At 43.1% G+C, this 17,216-nt stretch overlaps 3 protein-coding genes across 3 annotated transcripts; all 3 read right to left on the reverse strand.

Annotated features, from left to right (window-relative positions):
- Positions 1–50: 50 nt before the first annotated feature.
- On the reverse strand, positions 51–4,976 carry V2V93DRAFT_255503 (ABC-2 type transporter-domain-containing protein). Its single transcript, XM_066907137.1, has 3 exons — positions 4,449–4,976; positions 3,771–4,376; positions 51–3,693 (listed from the first exon to the last, which is right to left on the reverse strand). Exons 1-3 carry the CDS (start codon positions 4,851–4,853, stop codon positions 190–192), a joined length of 4,515 nt encoding a protein of 1,504 aa, XP_066765194.1. The 5' UTR covers positions 4,854–4,976; the 3' UTR covers positions 51–189.
- Positions 4,977–5,099: 123 nt separating this feature from the next.
- On the reverse strand, positions 5,100–6,428 carry V2V93DRAFT_325255 (uncharacterized protein; the record flags this gene model as incomplete). The annotated part of the gene is made up of 2 exons (XM_066907495.1): positions 5,100–6,121; positions 6,200–6,428. The coding sequence occupies 2 exons, from the start codon at positions 6,426–6,428 to the stop codon at positions 5,100–5,102; spliced, it is 1,251 nt and encodes a 416-aa protein (XP_066765195.1).
- Positions 6,429–15,355: 8,927 nt separating this feature from the next.
- On the reverse strand, positions 15,356–17,096 carry V2V93DRAFT_370459 (V0 complex, c/d subunit of ATPase). The gene is made up of 6 exons (XM_066910274.1): positions 17,006–17,096; positions 16,833–16,910; positions 16,646–16,737; positions 15,925–16,583; positions 15,663–15,866; positions 15,356–15,602 (listed from the first exon to the last, which is right to left on the reverse strand). The coding sequence occupies exons 2-6, from the start codon at positions 16,859–16,861 to the stop codon at positions 15,552–15,554; spliced, it is 1,035 nt and encodes a 344-aa protein (XP_066765196.1). The 5' UTR covers positions 16,862–16,910; positions 17,006–17,096; the 3' UTR covers positions 15,356–15,551.
- Between the last annotated feature and the right edge of the window lie 120 nt (positions 17,097–17,216).

A 17,216-nucleotide genomic window follows, 5' to 3' on the forward strand; every position in this document is an offset into this window, starting at 1 on the left:
CCTCAAGAGCTTAGTTGAAGTTTGCGATTCATGTGCTGGCACTTTACTTCAACTATTTAAATATGCAAATATATTATTTATTATTATTACTATTATATATCTTCGATATGCTCATGAAGAATGTAGAATATGACACATTAAAAAAAATTAATAAAAATATCCATCAGTATGCAAAGTCATAGACATTTATTACTTTCCAAAATTTTGAATCAACCGCTTAAACGGTCTCGTGATACCCTTCCAGCTCATAACTCTCGCCACATAGTACACCAAATACGGCATAACATACGCAACGCCAGTAAACATAATGTATAAACCGATATCACGCCATCTGGTGCTATAGCTCCATCCAAGACTATCCAAAAAGTCGTCGCCGTTCTTGAACTTGCAGAATCGGCAATTGGCACCAGCCTCGGGATTTAGCAGCACACCACGGCTCGAATTATCCACCCAGTCTTGAGCAAACGCACCACACGATTTTCCGTCTGGAGGAGAGAAAATTGCCAGCTCGGACTCATCACACGTGACACCAACATTGTGCTCGGCGGTAACGACGAGCGCGCGGATGATGTACGCAACTGGGTTAGCCCAATACAGAAATTTAGAATAAAACCCATTCAAACTAGACAGAGGAATCGTGATACCAACAACGGCCTGCGTGATGACAAAAAATAACGGATTGATCACTCCAGCCGCATCAGTTGATGGAACAAACGCTCCAAGTAAAATCGCACTTGAGGCATGCCAGAGCTGCATGAGCAGGATACAAAAGTACGCAAATCCAGCCGCATAAGTATCCATCGACAAACCAGGCATGTACCAAATAGTAGGGAAGAAAATAACCGACGAAAGAAGCATGTATGGAATTGGTACGAGTAGATACGCAGTGACCATCGCAACCCACGAAAATACCTTGGAGTTTCGCTCTCTCAAATCAAACAGATCGCGCGCATCAATAAAGTGAATTTCAAGCGAATTCAAAATAGGAATAATTTGCAACAATGTAAAGAACATCGAAAATGCTCGCGACTGCATACCCAAAATAGAATTGTCTAGCTGAAAGAATAAGATACCGGCTGAAATACCAGCAGTGAGAGAGGCAAACACAATCGAAAACCCGATTGACGGCGTTCTCCACAACGTCCACCAAAGTCTAATCGTGACAGCCTTAATCTGCTCTCTTAATGGAGCAGCAAACTCCAGCTCTTCTTTAGCCTCGCCAGTTCCAACCTGAGGACGATGCGTCTGCCAGCGACTGATGTAATCTGCAATTTCCTGACGTCGGGTCGCAATCTCGGGCGAGTCAAGCCACAGCTGAGTCCAATCAATCTTTGATCGTCGACCAGCTCCAGCGCCAATGACTTCCAAAATATACTCGGCTGGATTAGCATCGGCAGCAGGGGGGCGGCCGTATCGCGAAAAGTATTCGATAACAGTGTCTCCATTGTCGCCAATCGGTCCAAAATAGACAGTCTTACCACCGCGGTAGAGAAGTAGCAGATTGTCAAACTGAGAAAAAAGAATAGCAGACGGCTGGTGGATTGTGCAAATAACACCAAGATTAGCCTGCTTGGCAAGTCTCTTCAAGAAGGAAACAATAGCAAAGGCGCCCTCTGAGTCCAATCCTGAAGTCGGCTCGTCCAAAAACAAAAGATCTGGCTTAGCAGCAAGCTCAACTCCTATAGTGACACGTTTCCGCTCTTCGACAGATAATCCGCTTCCGACTTCGTCAATAATAGCATCCGCAATTGACCTCAGATCCAGCAAGTCGATCACCTCTTCGACGAAGTCATATTTTTCTTTCAAAGGCACCTCACGCGGCTGACGCAGTCGTGCTGAGAATCTAAAGGCTTCACGAATAGTCTGCTTTTGCTCATGCAGATCCTGCTGCTCAACAAATCCAGTAGTGCGCTGGAATGACTTGCTCAGAGGATATCCGTTCAGAAGGAAGTCTCCTGTAACATGACCGACACGCATCCGCTGTGAAATTGCGTTTAAAAGTGTAGTCTTGCCAGCACCAGACGAACCCATAAGAGCAAGCAACTTTCCAGGAACAGCATACCCTTCCACGTTGTTCAACAGCTGCTTGTCACCATCTGGTGTTGGAACAACAAACGAAACTTCACGGAAGGTGAACAGAGATCCTTCGCAATTCTCGACCTTATCCATCTCAGCTTCTTCTATCTCCTCGGCAATCTTTTCAACACTATGAGAGTTCTCTGTCAAAGAATCCTTGGAAGGCAGTTTGGCAAAATTTTTGACTTGACCAGATCCAGAGTTGTACGTCAAAACCTCCGAGACGATCATATTTATAGCAAGAAAAAAAAACCAAAATCCAAAAGTGATACCGACATCGCGCCACAAATGGCTCTGCTTGTACCCAAACTGCATCTCAAGGTAGCTATCCCCGCTGACATAGGATTCTCCCGGTACTGACCCAGGTAAAGTACATGCTTGGTTCTCAAGCCCAACTCCAGGTATGTTTGGTACACGTTGCGAATCCGCACAAAGCATCTCGCGGCCATGGAACTCATTGGCCATGAGTGCCTCGAATGAGTACGTCAGAGGATTTAAGTAGTAAAACCATCTATACCACCATGGCATCTTAAACGAAGGAAGTACATAACCAGTCCAAAAAGCCAATGCATTCAGGACCGCAGCCACAAGCCTTAAACATGCGTCAATATTATCTGAAAAGGCAGCAATACAGCGATAAAAAGCCATGAGATTGAAAGTCGAAATCATAACGATAAATAGATGCGCAAAGAACTGACCAGCTGTGCGGTTGAGGTTCGACAAGAAGTAGGTAATGATAACATAAAGTGCAATCTGAATCGTCAGAATCGGCAAGTCTGAAATTGTTTTTGCCAATCCCAGAGCGGCAGGACGAAACATGCCGAAATTACGATGCTTGTTGAAGAGGGGGCGCTTATCAATAATATTACCAGACTCGACTTGAAGACACCACCCGTTGAAGACAAGAGAAAAGAAAATGATACCACCACGATTGAAAGCCCCGGAAGCGTCTTCAGAGATGTTGAAAAAAAGAGAACCAAATATGAACCCGACGGCAACAGAGTTGATGATTTTCGTACGCAAGAGCACCTGATCTTGCCACTGGAGCTGCAATTCACGGATGACCAAAAGATGAACTTGACGTAAGAACGAAACGGTATATGGTGATGACGAGTTTGACTTTTGCTTGTCGACTGCCTCTGAGAAGGCAGCAGCAGAGGCATGACCAGTATTTTCAAGTTCCGCATGATAAAGCTCGATATCCTTGAGGGTCTGTTCGTAGAATCGGGAGGCCTTAAAGGAAGCTTCAAAGTCTTCTGCAGTACGGGGAACTCGACCTTCATAACCGGGACGAATGCGACGCTCGGCAGGCCTGGTAATTGAAGTCAAAAAATCCGCAGTGGTCATACGAGGAGCCGCGATAAAACCCAGCTCTTCAAAATAAGCTCTGGCTTGGCTAGCGGGACCAAAGTATATTTGGCGACCGGCATAGACAAGGCAAACCTTGTCAAACTCTTTGTAAATACCCTCTCCCGCTTGATAGAGGGTAACGACCGTGGTCGAGTGTGTGACATTGGTAAGGATGCGAAGGGAGCGGATGTAGTCAACAGCAGTCGAAGAGTCGAGACCGCGGGTGGAGTTATCAAAGGCAACGATTGCGGCACGATTAGCAAGGACCTAGAGTTTAGTAATAGTTAATATTTATCTGCCAGTCGAAAGGAAAACAAATAACTTTATAGCTAGTCACCACATACTTCGGCTATAGAAACACGCTTGCGTTCACCACCAGAAACACCGCGGGCTTTAGAGTCGCCACCAACAAAAGTGTTCATAGTGTGCTCAATGCCAAACATTTTGCCGTAAAGTTCACGGAGCTTTTCGACGAACTCCCAGGCAGACTCATTGGCCGGTCTGTTTGACGGGGTCTTAAGACGTAGAGCAAAGCGAAGGGTCTGCGCAACGGTCAATGTAGAAAAATGGAGATCATCTTCGTCATTGAAAATAATCTCCCCTCGGTAACGGTTTTTAGCAATAGTGGGCTCAATTCCGTCATAGAGGACGTCACCACCAACACTAGAGTATCCTTCCCGCTGGTTTGTGAGAGCGCGCAAGAGTGTAGTTGTACCAGAACCCGGAGGGCCGAGGACGAGGAGCATCTCGCCTGCACGAACGAGGCCTGAGAAGTCGTGCAGGATAGTGCGAGTGTGGGCACGGGTGCGAAGAGGTGGGATAAAGGAGCGGAGGAGCTCGAGAACTACACCGCCTGCAAAGGCATAGGTAAGAGAGTCTAGGAAAGTAGGGACCTTTGTGGCACCAGAGCCGCCACCTTCAACAGAGAGATGTTTGAAGGATACACCGACCTGTAAAGAAGAAGAGAAAATTTAGCAAAGAGGGCGCAAACAAGAGGAGCCAAATACAATGTTCAAACATACGCGCTTCGGGTGGACGCCCGATTCGCGGTCCTTTGCAGTTTCGTTACGAATCCATGACTCGAGATCAAAGGTGTCTTCCGAGTCGTCTGCGAACTCGCCACCATGCTCGCTGAGGGCGACCGATGTAGCGTGACTGGGAAGCTTCTCCAGGTCGAGATTCGAGCGGTGCGATAGGCGGGAGATGCGCGAGAGCTCGCGACGAAGGTCGTCAAACTCTTCAAGAGCGTGCTGGACGTCTACTCCGGGGCCGTCTGCCTGCTCGCCCCAGCGGCCGTCGCTGGTAAACTCGGCCATGGGAAGATTCGTAGAAAGGAAGGAAGAAGAGCGAAGAAGTAGTGAAAGGCTAGGAAGGTGTAAAAAAGGCGAGCATTGGGTACGTTTTTCAGGCTGAATAACTGACTTCATCCACAGGTCAAAAATTGCTGCTTAGCATGCGGCTCATCCGTTATCTCTTTGTTCGGTGCACCGGCCGACATCATTTCCTGATCGGGACTAATAACTTCTTTGTGTAGCCTTTCGTCTCGGCCGGTAATCGGCTCGCGAAAGGCGGAAATAAGACACGCCGATAATGTCTTGTTCCCGGATAAATCTCCACGTGTGCTTATGTCATCTGTATACTGCATTCAATGAACTCTATCTACACATTACTACTTACTGCCGTATCCAAATCGCAGGCCCTTCCACTGACCGCTCCGTATCTTCATTAAATCCGTCGTGCCACCGCCCAATGACCGCCTTCGAGCCCGGAAGAACAACTGCGCGGTGGATCCACCGCTGCTCCTCAAAATAATCGTCCTCTAGCTCGAATTCGAGCTGGCGCATCGAGAACCGCGCCCAGCCGTGCACGCCCATCACAGCAGTCTCTATTGGCTCAATCTCGATCACGCACCGCCGTTGCTCGGTCAGACCTGTGAGCTGATGGGAAGTCCCTGTTGCGCGTAGTGACACAGGCCCGCAGATCTCGTCCGGCAGGTCGACGTGCCAGTCCACAATGTCACCTATAATCGACCGTCGCGTGTCAGACGTCAGCGGTGCGGATCTGAAAAGTTCAAAATCCCAGTAATTGAAAAAAGCGTAGGCGCCAATGTACACGCGCGCATCGTCTTCCCCCGCATCGTCCTTCGGCGACTCATCGGTGCGGTCGTCGCCATCATCATTGTCGTCGTTACGAACAGAGACTGTACCACCGACGTGTGGTCGCAACGTCCTCAGCGTCTCCACCGGATCCATGCCTTTGCGTACCCGCTGCAGTCCGCTCTGCATATTCATCATCTGCCAAAATGTGACAAGCGCGGCCACAACGTGCACGTTTGGAAGACCTGTTTTGGGCGAAAACAGCGGGTGCCTAGGAGAGTCATACACAATGCGGTAGATTGGATCAAGCGGGCTCGCAACTATGCCTGGAAAGCCTGCTGCTGGCATTACTATCGACTTCAGCAGGTGAAACCGTGCCATCTGCTTCTCGTCTTCGAGCACGCTCTCATCCCTCGGCTGATGGAACATAAACTCATCCACTAGCCCGCTCGCCTCCAGCAGCTTGTAATTGCGCTCTTTGTGGTCAGCAAGCAACCCAATCAGCACATTCATGTCAGCAGCAGAAAACGGTCGCTGTCGTAGCACTCTCATTCGATTCTGATATGTGCTCCGATAGTCGTACGACACCTCTGTCGGCACTTCATTGTTTATATCCTGATCCTGCTTGTCAATTTCAATTTTCCCCTCGTCCTCTTTGTGAACGCCAGCATCAACACTTTCGACTGCCTCAATTCGACTACTAAGTATTTCGTTTATATTGCTCGTACTAAAAACGGGTGGATCAAACACGCTCAGAAGACGTGCACGCCAGAGGTGTCTATTATCCAGCAGCCGACTGCGCATCGCTGTCGAGGTTGCGCAAAAGGCCGCGAGCGCGGCGTCGGGTAAATCGCGCGCAATTGCCTGCAGTACCTCTATCGGCAGATCTTCAAGCGACACCCGCATTTGCCTTGGCCCAGAATTCCGACGTCAAAGGTAATGGAAAGTGGGGAAAGATGGATGGATTGAGTGGAGTGGTAAAGAAAAAAAACGGAACGTGAACGGTGGTCTGACGCCACAACCGATCAAACTTTGTTTCTTGCAGCCCGGACCAGCGCTCGGGACGCCGGCCAGAGCAGCACGTGCCAATTAAAACTTGTCGATCCGCCCTCGACCATAGACTCTATTTGAATTTTAATATACCTTATTTCGGTGCAGAGCAGTTTTTTGGTCATTTACGTATTTTGATGATGAGCTATATATTATTGTTCATCTTGTAGAGGGCAGACTACGGCCAGTTTATGCGATGGCTGTGTGACAACGGCACCGGGAATCAGAATCCTAAATGGGAAATTATTGATATGCAACCCAATCAGTAGCAGTGACGCTAATTCACCCGCGCATGCATCCAATCATGCATCCAGTCTCTCTTTGTTCCGCCACTGCTCCTGATAATATTTAATAAGGCCCCGCTTTTTGGTTATATCCAGCGATTGCTGTGTTTGCTATCTAGAAGCAGTCATCTGCTCAAATCTCTTGCTGAACTTGGGTCTTCTCAATAAAATATCACATGTCTCTTACATGACGGCTAAATTCTGCTGCCTCTATCGTCTTCTTAAACAGAAATCTAATGCACATGCAATGATATTTGCGGGCGCAATTAAAGCTTACAGGCAGCAGCAGCTTTACGCCACCGTTGCTTCTCAGACTGTGCTACGCAAGCAGAAAGCTACGCTACTTGATCAATTTTGGTCTGTGATACAAACAGGTTCACAAATCCCTGATATTGAGTATCAGATAATGAAGAGTCTAGTACCAGCACTTGATCTTTTTAGGTGTGTCTACCCTCAGCGTCTCACCCAATTACAGGATTGGGACATTGACAGTGCGGTAAGGCATAAGATGAACAGCGATTGGCGGCATTTCGCCAAACCAAGAGGGAAGATACAGGCCCTTAGCGGTTTTGACTGAGTATTCTTGAAAGGATTGCTACGTATTTTCTCCAATTTACTTGCCGGGTTAATCAATTTCTGTCTGTGTATGACTTGCAAATTACTTGATGTTATCTAACATGAAAATCTATTATTACCATCTCAAGTGAAACATTTTTTCGTACGAGTTGTGTAGTTTCTTAGAGGTCTATAGGTTAGATGTCGAAAGAGGGTGATATGGGCGGAGACGACGTACGACGTTTGACATGGGAAATCTTCGTCTGCGATCACAATCTGGAATTTGTTGCATGTATAATTCCGTTCAGTCATGAACTATTCCTACACTACATCACCACTTTCCGTTCGAATTCCCTCAGAAAATTCTGATCTAGTCTTCTTTTTTTTAGTAGTCAATTTGATGATGGTATTTGAAAATGCTGTCACACTACTGTGGCTCACTGATGCGGAGGCCATATCAAACCAAATGCGGACTTACAATCTACAAATTGCGTAAACTGTGAATCATGCGGCTTTCGACTACAACTGCCCGAAATATATTGAGATTCAAATCAGCATTTTTCATCCCCTTTCTAGTCAGCGGACTGACGATCAATTGGAGATGGATCAGAAAGCCTGAAAGAGCGTACTAAAGCATGCAAGAAGCCATTTCGATAATCAACAAGCCATTTGCATAATGCAAGATGAATAAAGTCAACTCGACACCCCATAAAATTAAAGGTATGATAATCCCACTCCCTCAAGACTTTTGAGTAACTCAAAGACTCTGTTGATATAATCCCTTTCCAATAACTTTCATCATTGCCTCTACTTGCAGCACCCGCCTCTCGACACATACCTCGTTTGTCCCTCTCCATTCCGAAATTCCTGCTCAGCGCGTGCTGGGCATTGTTAATTGCTCAAATCCCGCACATTTTCTATGAACTCGTCTAAAGAGAAGATAGATATGGAGAATCACATTTAGATGTTTTTTTGCTTGACCACAAGAATTGCTGAATTGCTATAGCCTAATATTTACAATGAAAAAGGAACCAAACAAGCAGACTTGCCTTATCCAATTGAATGCTCTCTGATACAGTATACACTTCCGTCTTGCTCTATCTTGGCTGGGGATTTCGATGCTCATTTCTGCTGGTAGACTACTGATGTCTATCATGAGTACAACTCCAAGCTCTCGTGCCTTATCTTCAGGCATATAGTTTGGTGTTAGCTAATGATCTCAATCAATTTCATGCTGCTTAAGGACAGCTGGCTCAGGTGTTGATCTTACTTATGATGATCATGATGCTAACTAAAATCCATTGTCAATATGCATCATTTAAATTATGACAGACACTCTGACTTATCCTCACCCAAACAAAACAAAACAAAATAAACTGAAATTAAGGCATTGAAGAACATTTTGGGTGTTTTTTTGAAATTTTCGCACAACAACAGATATTCATGCATTTCACAAAGTTCCACAGAACTGCTTGCTATATGAATAGCCGTCAGTAATTCGCTATCGCTTGATCTAGTATCTTGATAGTTATATCTCTGATTCCAATTATGAGATACAACATGTGCTATATCTAAATATCTTCCAGTTTCAGCATTGTAGGTACATGTACAGTTTGTCTAGTACAGAGTCTCAGTATCTGCATGCATCTCTTCCAAAGAGGACATAAGAACCTTGAGGCTTCTTTTTTGGAAATTGGGTTCTGATGTCAGTCAGAAGGTCATTGCAACAAATTAATAAAGAGTACTCTGGAAGGCTATTGTATGATTTGTGTTTGTCTATATATTGAGCATGTATCCCCCTTATGTTTTGTAACATTAATAACAACAATCTTAACACAAACCTCTCAAGTGATCTCACCATATGGATAAAAGATCCATCAACTTTGTAATGTCTGACTCTCCTGCTGGCAAGCAGCATTTGCCAGATTTCTGTCCATATAATAGTTGAAGTGTGATTTGTTGGCACAATTCTGACTAATTGCAAGTCATGCTCACACCAATAATCACTGAATGGCTTGAGGGCATGCATTGATATGCAACTCTTAAAATAGCCATGTCAGTGTGAAAACTAACAATGCAGCTCGCAATATTGTGGTGGATATTGACCAATGGCTGCTCAATAGCTAGATGAGGAGTCCCTTTGGATATAGAAATTAAGTAGCATCAAAAATCACTCTGAGTATGTATAGCATGCTTTTTTACTTATCCAGACTGTTGGTGTCAGATGCATGCATGTTATTATTGTAACCACCAATATAATTATGGACTCAGGTGTCACAGCCATTCTCATTAACAGTGTACCCCAATTGGTATGATATCAAGTGGTCATAGCTCCCATGTCCAATTCTAAACTCCATGGCCACCATTTTTGGCATACCCCATGTTAGACAAAAGAACTGTGACAAGGCCATTGTTCACTGATGTAACACATCTTAACACATTATGATCTAAGCTGCCTTTGTACTCATCAATTTCCCCGTCATCACCAAGAGCTATTACAACTATCCTGTTTAACTCAACAGTGAAATCATAACTCATTTCAGTACTGTTCAAACACTCAATAATCCTGCTTTTACCAGTCTATCATTGCTAACAATGGTACCATTGTAGTTGAGTTGGCACACAACCACCTGTGATAGATGTCATCATTCTGCATAAAAGTCTTACAAATGCTGCTTGTCAGTGAAAGAATCAGACATAGCAACATTTATATAGTTGTTATCCAAGTTGATGAGATTGCTTATTGAGGGTTTTGTCTTAGGTTGTAAATATTAAAACTGATATCGTTACTAAATACTAGGGAGGGAGGCGGTCATTATATAGACAAAGGACAATCAAGCCACTTCCTGAACAGCCTCGTTAAGTCACCCTCTGTAACTTTCCTCGGCTTTCTCTAAGACTTTTCCTGATATTGGAACACAATTTCCAACATTGTTTTCTCGTTTTCATATCCTTCCATCATCCCTCTGACTGCTTTAGGTGAAAATTGCTGACCACATGAGTTTCCTGCCGATGAACTCAGGCTGTACTTCCAAAGATCCCAATCCCAAACCAAGGCTCATATGGGGTCCTGTTCTTTTCTATAGGTTAGCCTGTAATTCTGTTGATAAAGTGCACTGTGTGTACAGTTGACAGCTTCTGCCAAAACTTTGCTTATTTGCTTCAATCAACATACTCAATACCTTTTCTATCAATGTTCTATTCATTCTTTCTGCAAATCCATTCTGTTGTGGAGTTTCTGGAAGGCACTGTTGTTTGATGCTCAATCCCTTGATCCCACAAATAGTCTTCAAGATTAGTTGAGATATATTCCCCACCATTGTCAGTATACAGTGTAGCTAGCTGTCTTCAACTGAAGTTTACTGCTTGACTGAGCAACTTATGTACTAATTGCTGCTGCTGCATCTGACTTATTCTTCAGATAGTGTCCGGACAGTCACATAATGTGAATAGTCATCAATTATAGTCTTAAGGTTTCTGTGACCATACAAAAAAGGACTCACTGCTCCATAAACATCACTATGCACCAACTCTAAAGGCCAAGCTTTCTGTCTTAGTTGTGCTTTCACTCAAAGGTACTCTGCACGATTTTGCAGCTGCACAAGAGCCACATTTGCATACTGGGACATGATCATCTAAGCCCCTGACTACTTTATGCTTTTGCATTTGTTCAAGTATCTGATCAGAAACATGTCCCAGCCTCTTGTGCCAGATAGCACTGGCTGCATTCACTTGAAACACTGAGAGCTGTCCTGCAAACTTGTTCCATTTTGAATTTTCAGGCTTTCTTTGTTACTCACAAAGCACCTCAGGCCCGCAACAATGGTCCACACTCCTGCATCCTTATGCAGCATTCCTGTAAATACAAGTTCTATCTCTGCATCTGGTACATGCAGCACATCTTTTTAAACCACTTTGTAGGTCTTTCCTTTGTCAATCACCTTGGCTTCTGCATTGCAATCCTGGCTCACAACTCTCATGTATTGCACATTAGCAACCTCCAAGACCAAATCTAGAGGTTGGTAATCCTCTAGACATGTTCTATCAAATGTCATGCCTTACAGCTCCCAGGTCAATGAATCACCCTCCATCCTCAAGTGCTCCCCACCAAAATTATTAACCACTCACTGCCTCTGCTTTCTGAACTTGCTGAACTTGCTGCTGCAGCCTGGAAATGAGAGTACTTGCTACTTTCCTTCAGTTCCTTCAGTTTCTCCAGCTCTGGACAGTGTCTCCTGATGTGTCCCTCTTCATGGCAGTTAAATATAATACCCTTCTTCTTCCTGGAGGTTCTTACTGCAAGTGTGCTGTCTGCTTCTACTAGCACTGATTTGATTCTCTTGAAATTTTCTTGTCAAGAATGTTCTCACACCATTGACAGCATCTGCCTCTGTGAGCTTGGTCTTCTGCTGCCCCAAAACAGCAATTGTTCCTTCAAGCTCATCTAGCAATTCTCTAAGGAAGATAAAGGAGTATATGTAATGTATTATGACATCCACTTTGATCCAGCTGCTCCTTCAAGCTTGCAAACTTGCGCTTAAAGGCTCCAAATCTTGGTGGTGTTTGTGTCATTCAGACGAAAAGCTTTGCAACTAAAGATGCCTTCACTCCTATTGCATTACTCATGTGCACTGTGAAATATTCCCAAGACTTACTGGCATTATTGCCCTTTGGATAGAAGCAACTTCTAGTCTAAACAATAGTCATTAACACAAGGATTGTCTCTCTATTGATAGTTTCAAATTCAGAATGCTGCCAGAATGCTGCCAGAATGCTGCCAGAATGCTGCTCCAATGACTGCTGTTGCGAGTCATACAGCTCAGGCCTGACTAGCAACTCTTCACAATCGCTTTTGCATGAGAACCATCTTCAAGGCAAAGGCCTATTCAGAGAAGGTCATACACAGCATTAAGAGTTGGCAACTTCAAATCAGAGTCTAGGAACATTACAAGGCTTGTAACCTCTTGCAAATGCTTCTTGTCAGTGGAAGAATTAGATATAGCAATGTTGATAGAGGTGTTATCTGTAATGATCAGATAGTTGTTTAAATGCTTGATGTTTAATATAAAACCACAAGATACAAGCTCAATATATAGACAATAAAAGAGCTCCTAACCCTTGCTCAGCACTGGCCTAAGTCACACACTGGTCCCTTGCTAACATTGGAAAGATTTTGCAATGGGATAGTACAGACATAATGTTCATGGACAATGCTATTGGAAATTGTGTTCCAGTGTCAGGAAAAGTCTTAGAGAAAGCTGAGGAAAGTTCCAGAGGGTGACTTAACAAGGCTGTTCAGGAAGTGGCTTGATTGTCCTTTGTCTATATAATGACTGCCTCCCTCCCTAGTATTTAGTAACGATATCAGTTTCAATATTTACAACCTAAGACAAAACCCTAGGAATAAGCAATCTCATCAACTTGGATAACAACTATATAAACTTTGCTATGTCTGACTCTTTCACTGACAAGCAGCATTTGCAAGAAATGCTCGATTTGAAGATGTGTTGGTTTACAAGATGAGCTCTGACATGGGCTGTAAAAACGTATAGTGCGGCAGAACCCGGATCAATCGAGCAGGCAAAGTCATGCACTGAATCAATACATTGGAAACAGGCTTGTGAAGATGTGCTCATGTCTCTGAGAGGAAATCATGTATGGAAATGGAGTAAGTTGTGTAGTGGTTGAAAGGCTAATGATTACCTCTAAATGGGTATTCAAAAGAAATATGGCAATGATGTATAACTCACAAGATATAAAGCATGAATTGTGGCTTGAATCCATTCAATAATATGGAATTGATTATGAAGAAACCTTTGCACCAGTGATCAGATTTGAGTCAATCAGAGTATTCTTAGCACATGCAGTAATCAATAAATACCATACTCACCAGATGGATATCAGGACAGCATTTCTCAATGGCAAGTTGAATGAAGACACAAATACTTGCTGCCCTAAGCAGGATGCTATCAGTACAATATCAGTACAATGGAAAAATGTGGAGACTCCAGAGAAGTCTTTATGGGCTAAAGCAGGCCCCTAGGTGCTGGAATGAGCTTCTACATGAATATCTACTGAAATTTGGCTTTCAACCATTAAGATATACAGAAACAGCCATGTGAATCTACTATTGGCAGTATTTGTGGATGATCTAATAATGACAGGAAAGGACTAATTTAGAGATATAAACAATTTCAAAGAGAGTATGAGAAAAAGATTTCAACTGACAGACAGGTCACATGGGAGAAACAAGTTACTTTATTGGTTAGAGAGAAACAGATAAGACGGGGTCCCCACACTCACAATTCATGAGAGGATATATGCAAAACAGGGATTGGAGAGTTTTGGGATGCAGGATAGCAATCCAGTATCAGCACCTGCAGATTAAAGTGTGACATTATCTGAAAACATGATTCTAAGGGATGAACATGAGGAGAATGAAATGTAGAAAATATTCTATCAGAGTGCAGTTGCAAACTTGATTTATTTGGCAATTGGAACAAGACTGGGTATTGCAAGAGCAGTGAAAGAAGTCTCAAGGTTTAATTAAATCAAACTATGGAAAACAGCATTGGGCAGCCAGCTGTTAAGAGAAGCTTGAGGATACATCAGAGGAACTCTAAGCATGTGGGAATCACATCACATTCAGCAACAACCAGGGAAGTTTTAGATGTAAATTATGCAACTGATATTGATGAAGAGAAATCAACTTCTAGACACTTGTTTGTATTCGGAGAGGAGCGATCAGCTGGAAATCCAAGAGACAGAAGGGGTGGAAATTGTGTTCCGATGTCCGGAAGAAGCTCAAGAGGAATCTCAGGGTAGGGAGGGCTTAGCAAGGCTCTAGAGAACTTCAGGAAGAGGCTCAGCAAGGAGTCCTAAAGAATAGGTCTTTAAAAATAGCTCTTATTTTGCCTATATATTGTGACCATCCATATCTCCAGCTCCAGTAGCAATTAACAGCAATAATAATAATTTAAACACAAACCCCTCAAGGAGTGCTCTCATCAACATGGATATAAAGTCTATCAACTTTTCTATGTCTGATTCTTCCACTGAAATGCTGTATTTACAAGACTTCTGATTTGTAAAACCTTCCGCCCCATTTTAACCCATAGACTACTACTTACTGACATTGAAACACAATTTCAACACTTGCAGCTAACAGAAGTTTGTACAATAGAAGACGTTGAGGATAAGTCAGAGTGTCTGTTATAACTTAGTAGGGTTGGCAATCTCATTTAGTCTACCACACAAATGATTTGATAATATTTTGGTCCAGGAGAACAGTAAGAATCAACTTGGAACTGCAGGAGTCTGAATTAAATGGCCATTATTTGAGATGTCACTCATCATTATCAAATTATATTTAGGTTTTTCTGCATATACAGAGTTTCATAATGTGTCTGGAAACTGAAACTTTGTAACTTTGTTCCTTTATGATTGTATACATTATTAGCATAAATGTAAAAGATGGTGACATGATTCACTTCCTGTAAGAATAAAATATGGATCAGAGATATTGATACTCTACTTGCTTCACAGTTGACAGCTTGTCCATTATATTATATTAATTTTGGGGAATGTGAATACCAACCAAAGAGGCCAAGTGAGGAAATGTGCACTATGGTATAAACTTGTCAAGGTCAATTGTAGTACCAATAAGTTTGCGAATGTATTTAAAAGCCAGGTATAAAGCTGCAGGATATTTATTATTGCCATTGGCAGAGACCAACCTTAATAATGGAATAGTGCAGCCTTACAACCTCTACATGGTTGACATGGAACTTCAACCAGCTATAGTTTAGTCATCTTACTGGATGCTCAACTCTCACTGTCTTTTACTATCAGCACTCGGACTATCCATCTCTCTATCTTCATGACCATCACTTGAGCGTGGTCTGTCATTAGAGAATTCATTTGTCTACAGTGATCATGAGCAAATTATAATTACTGCAGTATCATATATAATATCATATATATAATACATGAAATGAATACTAAATACTCAAATATTAAATACTCAAATATTCGACCAACAAAATTTTAAACATTCACCATGACAAACTTCTTTTAAAAGAATGACTTTCTGCTTCAGCAGTAAACAATTATTAATTGAGTTTATAAACAAAAACATCTCTCAGAAAACAGATATGTAATTCTGGATTCTCTCTTTTTGGTTCTGAGCGATCTGCGGGGAGAGATTGTTAACGACCGGCAAGACTAGCATTCAAAAATCGGCAAAACTTACGCATTCGGCGATCCATGTGATGTTTCTGATCTCCTGTTCCTTAGCTTTAATCCACGCCCAAATGGCACTGTAAGTGAACTGCTGAGTAAAAGCATTTCTGCACAGTTCCATCTCACGTAGGTAAAAATGATCCTCCAACGACTTATTGTTCGAGGTATCAAAAAATCCCTTATAGTCACCAACGGCTTCCACAGTCATACGAACCTAAGAAAGATATGATTAGCTTGATCTACCACAGCAGCTTTCAGGTAACAAATCATACCTGTTCAATATCATCAGCGGATGCGAGAGCCTCTGTTCCTTGAGGATACAGCTTTCCAAATTTAGGGGCAAGCTGTAGACGCTCCTCTCGAGTAATTTCTGTGCCAAACGAGTTGAGACTGATGTTGATTACACGTCTATCACCCTCAAAATCGAGTAAAGCAGCCATAATTTCATTGGAGGGGTTTGGTAGATTTTTGCAGAAAGCATAAAAATCTTCCAAGTAGGCTCGGTAGAGTGTGTTGCGAATAATCTCAATGTTGAGATCATCCAAATCGGCGGCCGATAAGCAGTCCTTGAAGTATGGCGCCAGAGGAGTATCGATCAATACAGTATTGTACAACTCCTCAACATTAGTCGCAACGCACAAAGCAGGAAGTGATTCAAACCATCCAAGAGGATTGCATCTCTCCAATAATTCATGCGTATCGCGTTCATGAAGAGTTCCTGTAATTAGCAAGGCAACGTTGTCAATCATGTAAGCATAAGTAATGAAGTCCATAAATTTACTGAGAGGCTGAACGGCTTGCTTCTGAATGTAACGAAATTCTTCAATAAGCTTCTCATTTGCTTTCTCGGCGATGATGGAAGTTGAAAGAGAGCCAGGAACATTGGCAAGGAAATTTCCGTAATCGGTTGCGGAGAGCTGTAACTTCAGATCTATATTGAGTGTTAGAAAGAAGACGTATGCTGACAAAAAATTGCAACGATTGCTGTCTTACCCTCGAGAGTATCACATTGGGTCAAATTGGCATAATTGGCTCCAGTTAAAAGAGCTGAGCGATAACCTCGTACAATTCCTTCGATGTAGCCGCTATATACAGGAGCTAGTTAGCTAGTCTTTCTCATACATAAATATATTATCACAAGTCCATTATAGAGGTACTTAGAATACGAGAAAATACTCACTTATCGTTGTTGAAAAAGACGCCTTCCATCTTATACAAGAGTAGTCAAAGAGAAAAAAAACTAAACTAGAAGTCGGTTCTTGACCAGTCAGCTGCAATTCCACTAAATGCCAAGCGTTTAAAAATATATATTGAGCTAATATTAGCACTTGTAAGTCGAAAAAAGCTGCTTACCAAGTTCAGGTAGTTGGATGGGGAGAGAAACCGCAATAACGAGGGAAGCCGGATAGAGAGAGATTGAAGACACCCTCGGGCCACCTTGATTGATAGTGGCACTTGAGATATGGCCGGAACAACGCCCTCAACCGCTCATATCTTAAAACGTGAGTGTATATGCATTTATGCCATATTCGCACTGATGCGGCTTGCAACCGTACCCTTCGCA

Source organism: Kockiozyma suomiensis, assembly GCF_038497685.1.
Source record: "Kockiozyma suomiensis strain NRRL Y-17356 unplaced genomic scaffold V2V93scaffold_8, whole genome shotgun sequence".
Classification (NCBI taxonomy): domain Eukaryota; kingdom Fungi; phylum Ascomycota; class Lipomycetes; order Lipomycetales; family Lipomycetaceae; genus Kockiozyma; species Kockiozyma suomiensis.